Below are 10,245 nucleotides of genomic sequence, written 5' to 3'. Positions count from 1 at the left end.
GCCTATACCAGTGCTAAAATGAATCTCAAACACCCTGTACTCACTGCCAAACAGTGTTGTGTATTAGATTACCCTAGAGCAATCACCTTTAAAGCCATCTGATATTAACAATTAGTTTCTTCACATCTTTGAATTCTCCAAAGCTGTGTCGAAGAAGTTAGACATGCTGGGATTATAAGAATGTTTCGTTGGAGACTGGTGCCTGCTCAGCTGGAGTTTAAGTGAGACCTCTCAAAATTACAGTCCAATAGACTAAGAGAAGCATTATGCGTCGTGCAAAAAGACTTAAAGACTAAGGAAGAGACTCGGAGAACAATTTGAGTCATGCCTGCACTGTACTGGTCATGACCTGGGCACAACCAAAAAGGAAAGGAGTTTGTAGAACTAATTAACGTCTGGTAGTCAGTTTCTGACAAATGTCCACTGGAAGGGTTCCATGGGACAGAATTAATCCTCTTGAAGAGTCACTAATGTTCTCATCCTGTAAACAGGATCTTTGCAAATAAAGGTGCATCTTGCTTTGCCCACCCCTAATTCAGAAGGCTGAAGCAGTTCTTCAAAAGCAGAAAGAGGATGTTGAGAGTAAAAGTTGGAAGATTAAGAAATGCAAAGTGCTTAATCAAAGAGAATTAAAACTTGTAAAGTATTTCACCGCTATTAGTTTATATCTCAAGTCTCTGAACCTCAAGGGTAAGGAGCAATAGGCAATAGAGACAACACATTTTTTGTAGTTACTTAAGCTAGGACAAGATGACGATAATTGAAGGAAGACAATGACCACAATCCTCCCCAGAACAGCCAAGCATCCCACAAGGCAGAACTGCACACAAGACATTGACAAAACTACTAGAAAAAGGTCAGGTTTTATGTGGTTATGGTATTCAATGAGCTACACAGAGGTCACGAGTTCAAATCCCACCATGGTAAATTGTGAAACCTGGTGATCTTTGGGCTAGCACCAGATGATCAACATGGAAGCTGCCAGACTGTCATTAAAACCCAACTCGTTCAATGATGTCCTTCCAGGAAGAGAACCTGACATCTGAACCCTTCAATATCCAATAATAACATACCTTACTCAAACCTTACTGTTGTATTCAGTCCCATGGCTCAACGTAACTATGCTGAGAAAGCAGAAAGCTGATCCAAAAGTGATGGGCCCCCACTGAAAAGCATATATGCACTGATATCTAATTAGATTTAAGCAGATTTTTGAATCTGGCCCAGACTAACGTTTTTGTTGAACATGTTAAAACATGCTTTTATATAATAGAAGCACAGTTGATGGGAGCTGCACAAGTCCCTCTTCTTTAGCTATAGAGTATAAACACTCCTACACTCAGGGTACAGATAGCATTGTAAGCTCATGAAACTGGGTCTTCAAATGTACTGTTTAATGCAGATGTAATATATTTTGATTTTCCAAAGACTTTGATAAGGTACCGCATTGTAGACTCATGGCTAAGGTGAAGTGAGGGGATAGATAGCAGAATGGATAGCAATCTGGCTACAAAACAGAAAATAGGGGTTAAGGGTAGCTACTCAGACTGGCAAAAGGTAGGAAGTGGTTTTCCAGAAGGAACGGTGCTGGGACCACTGTTATTCACAATTTCCATTAACGATTTGGATATCGGAAGTACAATTTCAAAATTTGCGGATGACACCAAATTTGAGGAAGGGGGTGCAGTTGACACAAAGGAAGAATGCGTCAAAATGTAAAAGGACATTAATCAACTGGCAGAATGGGCGTGTAATTGGCAAATGAATTTCAATATAGATGTGAGGGGTGGTGCATTTTGGTAGGAAGAAAAGGGAGGCCACATACTGCATGGATAATAAGAGTCTAAACAGGATAGAGGAGCAAAGGGATCTAGGGGGTACAGATACACAAATCACAAAATAGCGATGTAGGTTAATAAGGCCATAAAAAAGGCAAAACAAGCACTTGAGTTCATTTCTAGAAGGATAGAATTGAAAAGCAGAGAAGTTATGGTAAACTTGTATAGAACCTTGGTTAGACCACACGGAGTACTGTGCACAGTTCTGGTCTCCATATTATATAAAAAAAGGATAGAGGCATTGGAGAGGGCACAAAAAAATTCAGTTACCAGAACTGAGAGGATATCCTTATCAGGAAAGGCTGAACAGACTCTCTTCTCTAGAAAAACAAAGGCTAAGGGGTGACTTGATGGAGGTCTTTTAAGATACCATCTACAGGATGCACTGCAGCAACTCGCCAAGGCTTCTTAGACTGCACCTCCCAAACCTACGCCCTCTACCACCTAGAAGGACCAGAGCAGCAGGCACATGGGAACAACACCACCTGCATGTTCCCCTCCAAGTCACACACCATCCCGACTTGGAAATATATCGCCATTCCTTCATCGTCGCTGGGTCAAAATCCTGGAACTCCCTTCCTAACAGCACTGTGGGAGAACAGTCACCATACGGACTGCAGCGGTTCAAAGAAGGCGGTTCACCACAAGCTTCTCAAGGGCAATTAGGGATGGGCAATAAATGCTGGCCTCGCCAGCGACACCCACATCCCATGAACGAATAAAAAAAAGATAATGACAGGATTTGATTGGGGAGACAGAGAAAACGTTTCTACTTGTGGGGGATATCCAAAACTAGAGGTCATAAATATAAAATAGTCACTAATAAACCCAATAGGGAATTCAGGAGAAACTCTTCACCCAAAGAGATGCATTTATGGGGACGCTAGATAAGCACATGTGGGAGAAAGGAATAGAAGGGTATCCTGACAGGGTTAGATGAAGTAAAGAGGGAGGCTTGTGTGGAGCATAAACACCGGCATAGAACAGTTGAGCCGAATGGCCTGTTTCTGTGCTGTAGTTGCGATGTAACTTGATGTAACATTTCCACTAAAACAGCAACTGAGTCTCCATATCACAATGGAACTTTGTAGAACCAGCATCTGACTGTAAGCAAAATGTGGAGAACTATGCTTGGAAGTTGCTCTTCCTAGATAGGAAAGAAACAATTGGGTAATATAAAAAGGCCTGAAGGTTATTTTTATACTGACACTGATTCTTATTGGCATCCAAGAGCCTTTAGAAAAATAAAAAGCACAGTTGTTTCAGGTCTATAAATAAAGCTGACATTCCAATTATCCCAACTATTTTGACAGTATGCCTAAACTTTTTTTAAAAAATTGACACTTTGAAGCAGTCTGGACTGTTTTCATTTTATGTCAATCTTCTCTGAATGTGCCAATAGTAAAATTAGTAATTTTAAATTCAAAAACAATATCCAAAGAATGAGCAAAACCCTCACTGCAACATATGACCGACTGAGAAAACTATCCATTTATTTAGAAAAAGATTACACTGGTAGAATACAGCAGATAAAAAATTCAAATGCAATTTCGAAAATTTATGACCAAACATAGGTATTCATGGAAATAGAAATCTCCTGTAGTTGTACAATTTAAACCTAATTTCATCTTTTGAGGACAATTCTTGCAATTTGTTTTAAAATCATCATGAAATAAACACAAGATGCTGCACGGGATAGTTTTAATCAGTAAACTAAACAACGGCTGATTTTAATTACACACAATCACTATACTAGTGTATACATAATATACAAATATCTTCATTGCCATAAAGGTGAAGACAGAAGGTTGTAGACAGTCTGCAGCAGACTCGAGTCTGTTTTCAAAGTGACTACAAAATGTACTGTGGTTTTGCAGCGTACAGCACATTGTGCTTATATTTAAGAGCAAACCACTTGCTAGTATTATACTGAAAATGACATGCATACAGACAAAACATCAAGTTAAAAGACAACACAACTCAACTTTTAAACGATGGCCAACAGAAATGGAGTGAAAGGAATTCAACAAAATGTTTTAATAGGCTTCGGTTAGGTCCTCTCTTGATTTGCCATCCTTACAAATGAAGTCCATGTATTCTAAATTCAGTAGCACAAATAAATCCATGGCAGCAGCTTGTAGACCAATGGAAAAAAAAACCTGCAAAAGTTCAAGAAAAAGTAAATTATACTTCAGAAAACAAAAAAGCACTGCAAATGTGTGCTTCTGTACAAATTTAGAATTTTGTGTCAGTATTTTTAATAGGTTGTGAAATGGGTTGGCAATCAAATGAGTGCCAGTATGTCAACACTGCACCACCGAATAGCAAGCCATGAGTTCAAACACACAATTCTCCATACTGCATGAAGCCAAACTCAGCTGAGCCAATAGAGAAAGCCAAAGCAGAGGCCAAGTGCTTCCTCAAAGGGACAAAGGGAAAATTGGAGGGGCAGTCAACTCATTATGCTCTTGCTTATATCCTCGCAGTCAGGTGGCTGCCTGTCTGCTCTCTCTGGGAATGTTGCAAGCCATTCCTGATCTACAATTATAGATGTAGCTGCAACAATATTAGAAAAGCATTTAAATTGCAATGATCTTTATGCATCTCAATTATTTTCAGTATACAATGAAATCTCATTATTGCAAGGCCTTAAAAAGAAAAAGGTTACCTATTTCCATTTCCTAAATACCACACCTTCAACTCCAATGTCCTGCATCCCACCTTGTATAAAGTCCCACTCACTTATCACTTGTCTTGACAAGCTCCATTGGTTCTTCGTACCCTGTCCTCTGACGCATACAATTTTGAAACACCTGCCCTCATCTACAATAGCCTTGTTCCACCTCACTTCAGCAACTTCTTCCAACCGTACATCCCCACTGACAGCTTCCCCTCTTCCAACTCTGGTCGACTGTATTTCCCCTCCTTGGCTCTTTTGATGGCAGAGCCTTCAAGCACCTTGCCCTCACATTCTGGAAGTCTCTCCTCAAATCAATCCACTTTGCTACATGTCCAACCAACTTCAAAAGCCTGATTTAAAACTACTTCCATCACCACTGTCTCATTAATTCTTGTTTGGGCTTGACCGTTACCTGTGTTTTGTTGTGCTAAATTTATGAATTAAATGAAAGTTATTGATCCCTAAAATTCCTGGTGGTCCATTCTGCCGGCACTAGTGCAGCAGAGTGGAACCCTGTTCACCCTAGCCCTAAGCAGGAGACAACCCAAATCCCAGGGACGGGTCACTTGATTGGCGGGGTTGGTACGTCAGCCGCACCCAATGAACTGCCAGTGTCCAAGTAGTGCCACGTTGCTCCAATGGGGGAAAGTGGAGGCCCCAAAGACTATCCTCTATAGATATTCTGTTTCTGATGGGGCAAAGATACCTCTTTGGGTATAAAAGCAATCCCTTTCAGGATCAATTACTTTCCCCTAGTAAAGATTTGTGGACTTTTGTTTTTTAAAAACAGGTCTCAATGAGCTGCCCTGAGGTCCACTTAAGTCCAAGGAGGGTGCATTTCCTGGGGAAGCCTGGGACTCCCCCAGACATGCCCCTTGATGTTGGGACTGATGTGGAAGATCAACCCATGGCTCCATCAGAATTTAAAGGGCAGTTTAAATGGGGCACAATCCCGGGGTAACCAGGTTTTGCCTGAAATTCCTGCCACCCCCCAGGAAGAAACATGCATGCTTCCCTGTACACTCTTATAAAAGGAAGGTCTAAGGCTTGAAAGTTAACATGCACTGTAATTCCTCCCTGCATTCCAAAATTAGAAATATATCAGAAAAATGTGATCTGTTCATGATCTTTTCTTGCAGCAATTCTATATAATTATCAGTTTACAAACAGTAATTAGACTATTCGGGAGTTTCACCAAATTTAATTGTCAACATTTACATGCCTTCACAGTCAAGGTTGAACTAAAACATGAATATGCTATGTAATAAGTCTATGTAATACTGCTCATCAATAGTTGAAAAGAATGCATCAAAATCTGTCATTTATAATTGCATCAGTGTCAATTTACCACTGGTGAAACTTTGACAGACATAATGATGATGTAGAATTTAGCTGGTGCTGTGCAAATGAGATGGACTGAATGTCTGAGTAACCCTTTTATACTGGATATCATTAGAGACATCACAAGATTACTTTTCCAGCTAGTACAATCTACAAATTTTTTTTAAAAAATCTAGGAATCTATTAAATTTCTACATTTTTGGAAAGGTACAAAAATGCTACTATAACATCGATGGAATTAGTTTCTTCAAACATCAAAATTGCTGTACTCACATCAACACAAAAACCAGAGCCATGAAATTTTACTTTTACGCTTTAAGTGTTAGCAATAAATTCCTTTTAAGAGGCATTAACACATTTAATATAAATTCATTCATAAATAATTTCACCAAAATCTTTGTACACAAGCCTGTTTAGAGTCCAGAACCCGGATTACTGAAACAAAATTAATAAATATTGAAGAAAATAGGTTTAAGAAGCTACAGTAATAATTACTGCGATATTTCACACAGACCTACACTGAAACAAAATGTAAACCAATGAAAATAGTAAAATTCCTAGCTTTTTAAGCAGAACATGAACAGTTCTTAAAGTTTTCCAAGTACCACTTGGTTTCACAGTGTAAAGAGAGCTAAAAGAAAGCACTACGTAACCAGCTCCTAAAAAAAGGACTATAGAAAGCATTTTAAAAGATGCCTAACAGCATTGGAGGAAGTTTGACGGATGCTTTCAGTTGTTTTCTGTGGGTAAGAATCTATTCTTAGAAGAAGTGAGATGTACATGTAGAGATTTAGTACAAAAACATGGAAGTCAGCCACAAACACCAGAATCAAATCTTTCTGAAGCATCAAGTCCACAGCATTCCATATATTATTAATTTCTTGTTCTTTCCAGTATATAACCATGCATCTCTGCATTGTTATTTTCATACACACCCCTATATAGGATTACCTTTACATCATACCAGTCAGATGCAAGTCTCAGCCAAACAAAACTTCCACAATATTGCAGAAGCATCAGTCCAAAAACTGATCAAATTTTGCTGTTGCAGTAAGGGGGAAGGGAAAAACGTAGGAGCAACAAAATGACACCCACAGAACTGCATTCCTCGATAAGTGCTAAAAACAAGATCTGATAATTTATACTTCAGTGATGATTTCAGACTGAAATCGAATCAAATTCTTACCATTAGTTGTGTCATTCTTCATTATCTATGTTTTTCTGAGGATTTATGAGTACGATTGTTAAGAAAAATAGCAAATTTACATCACTTGTGCTGTGGACTTCCTAATGCAAAGATTGTCATTCTGAAACTGAAGCTGTTTTGGAACTAGTACAAGGTCTGTAAATTGGTTATATAAGACTAGGAGACACCATTGACCTCAGCAAGTTGACAATCCAAATGTACACAAGATAATCTATCCAATTTTGGTTTATTGGAACATCTTTTTAGAGTTTTCATAAAGGATACAATATTTTAACATCCTAATTTTACTTAGAAATTCCCATAAATCTAATTAATTTCTAGTTAGAAATCCTTATAATTCAATTTCTACAGGATCAGTAAAAAGGATATTGTTTTTTGTCATCTTTCAGTCCTCCACCCTCACGCTTCTCTTTCTTCTCTCCTTTATCATGTCTAGACTCCTATAAGACATAACAATTAAGAAAATAAAATGTGTTACCAACTTTTGACATGTTGAACAGATCTAGAACACATCAGTTGTATTCTCTAAGGGAGAAACAAAACATATAACTACAGATAAAATGAGTTTTGTGTACACAAACACATCCAACACTGCCAACCTAGGCATTTATAACAACTCTGGCCAGACCGTGTTGCCTTTGAGGCTTGCTCTGCGTACTCAAGCTCTGCTTTTCTCTCTCACTCCCAAGACTACCAGAGTGCTCCAGTTACTGCTCCGTTTCCTCCCTCCCATTGAATACTGCCACAGTATTCCAGCCGGAGCTCCCTTCCACCAAAACCTGCTCACAATGTTCCAGATCTATTCGCTCCATTGGAGCGCTTCCCCTTACTAGAATAAAGATACAAACAGAACCTGCTTTCTCTAGATATTTTTTCTCCAGAGAAATAAAATTTCTTGACAATACAAGCAGCAACAATGCCCAGCAAATCAACTGACTTGCTAATGCTGAAGCTGAATGAGGCTGCCCTTCCAGTATGAAGCAGCATCCCTTCTCTCTCAGACTTGGGGAGTGGTCACAGAGCCCAGAGTGGCGGGGAACAGCTGTGAGGGAGTGAATTGAATTGGAACACTGAGGGTGGGTTTTGGTAAAAGGGAGGAAGTGGGGCCAAAGCTGGAACACCATTGGTCGCAACGGGAGGGAACAAATAGAGCCAAGACACAGATGCACAGGCAAGGAGACACACAAAGGATGAACTGAGGAAGAAACTTTCAAGCATTCAAAATGGGTTCCAATTTCACCCCCTTCCCAATATCCGTTTGGTCCATGATAATGATGCAAGGTTATAAGCCAATCAACTTTACAGGCTCCTCCATCAACATATATTAACACAACTAAGCTTTATATATTGATAACTTGGGCTTGTACTGCCCATTACATCAGGCATGTTCCCAGCTTACATAACATGCATGCAATATAAATCACAGACAAAAGAACGGTCTTGATTGGAGTGATCCACGATAGTGTATCAGCCCTCATTTCTTTTCCCAGTGACAATACATACAGTATTGCTTTACAGGTAATCTGGAACGATCCAAGCAGGCAGTCAGGAGGTTTAGCTGCAACATTCAGTCAAGAGCTCACACAGATGATTCTCGATTCTGTCAGCACTGAAGAAGGATATCGACCTGAAACATTAACCTGTTTCTTTGCTTTTCAGATACTAATGGGTGCACTATATATTCAACATTTTCTGTTTTTACTTCATTTCTGGGAATTGCAGTTAATTTAACCTTACCACTAGAAGAAAGCAAGAGGGATTCCACTAGAAAAGTTGCCAATTCTGTCAATGTTCCATGCCAATCATGTGATATTGACAATACAGTTTCAAGTGCTTGAAATTTTTGTAACACAACATTTTACTTCAAATTGCTTAACTTTGCTCCCTCTTGCCAAAACACATTCACTTTGTAGAAAAGGGTCCACAATATAAAGAAATGACACACATACACTAAAGTTTACTTAAAGAAATAATTTTTGATATTAAGAAAAGCCAACATCGACTTCAAAAATCTTTTGTAAATTCCTTTGTCAAACATCTGACTTCCATATTTGATTCTATCCTATGATCAATTATCAAGGATATACAAATTTATATCTACAAGACTATACCTTTTTGCTTGTTGTTGAACTTTTTTCTATTTTTTCTAATTTGATGGAGTCATTTTTATCCCTGTCTTTACCAGAGCTGGATTTTGAACTTTTGTTTTTCTCTTTTTCCTTCTCGCTTGAGCGCGGGGAATCTGCTGGACTTGCACTTTTACTCCGTTTTCCAGAGCCTCCTGTTAAGAGAAATGAGGATTGAATATTTGTTCAACAGTAAACACAAAATGAAAAAAAAAGGAATACTACTGCCAGGCTTGCCTCAGTGGTAGCATTCTTGCCTGAGTTAGAAGGTCGTGGGTTCAAGTCCAGAGACTTCAGCACGCAATGTAGGCTGACACTTCAGTGCAATACTGAGGGAATGCTGCACTGTTGGGTGTCGATAAACCAATAAATCTCCCCTCTCAGGTGGGCATAAAAGTTCCCATGGCAGTATCCGATTTAAAGCGGGAGAGTTTGCCTAGTGTCATGGCCAACACCACTAAAACAATATCTGTTTGTTTATCTAATTTATCCCATTGCTGCCGCATTTCACTTCATGACAACAATGACGACACTTGATATTGCCTACTAATTTAAACTACCTATGTGGCTCTTACTCATTTCAATATATTTTGTTTATTGAGAAGCCTAAGTGAGGAGCAGAGAGCCACAGTGCACAAAGTCGAAAAGATCACATCATAAACCATCATAACCACACATTTTCAATTCAACTCCCTCTGCAACACCATTCGGTTGCTACCTTAAAAAAAATGTCAAGGCTGTATTAGACACTTCTTTTGGCTTAAAACTCCCCCGTAACAATTTTTTGTAGTGATTATATCTAGATAGAAATGGGGTTAAAGGTTATACGGGCACATTTAGGCATAAATAACTGAACAGTTTATGGAGCATTAAGGAGGTATGTTATTCAGGACATAGCAATATTATCTGCAAGAAGTTTCATTTGACACTCATCTATATATATCTCATATTTTGCCTTTACTGAATTTATATCTTTCACCATTGTTAAGGGCCATGGCACACAGCAAGATGGTAACAATATATATTTTGTGTTAGATGTGGGTAATGGGACCA

At 38.9% G+C, this 10,245-nt stretch overlaps 1 protein-coding gene across 3 annotated transcripts in view; it reads right to left on the bottom strand.

The window, feature by feature from the left end:
- Positions 1–3,311: 3,311 nt before the first annotated feature.
- Positions 3,312–10,245, bottom strand: part of thoc2 (THO complex 2) — a 131,532-nt gene continuing 124,598 nt past the window's right edge. For all 3 annotated transcript variants that reach the window (XM_067997134.1, XM_067997136.1, XM_067997135.1), the window contains 4 exons: positions 9,178–9,347; positions 7,436–7,506; positions 7,046–7,094; positions 3,312–3,997 (listed from right to left, as the gene is read on the bottom strand). In XM_067997134.1, coding sequence (XP_067853235.1) covers positions 7,067–7,094; positions 7,436–7,506; positions 9,178–9,347 — 269 coding nt within the window. In that variant the 3' untranslated portion in view covers positions 3,312–3,997; positions 7,046–7,066. The remainder of the gene's footprint in view (positions 3,998–7,045; positions 7,095–7,435; positions 7,507–9,177; positions 9,348–10,245) is intronic.

This window comes from Heptranchias perlo, chromosome 15, assembly GCF_035084215.1.
Source record: "Heptranchias perlo isolate sHepPer1 chromosome 15, sHepPer1.hap1, whole genome shotgun sequence".
Taxonomy (NCBI): Eukaryota; Metazoa; Chordata; class Chondrichthyes; order Hexanchiformes; family Hexanchidae; genus Heptranchias; species Heptranchias perlo.
Note: the sequence above shows the minus strand (reverse complement) of the source record. Positions and strands in the feature narration are given on the sequence as shown.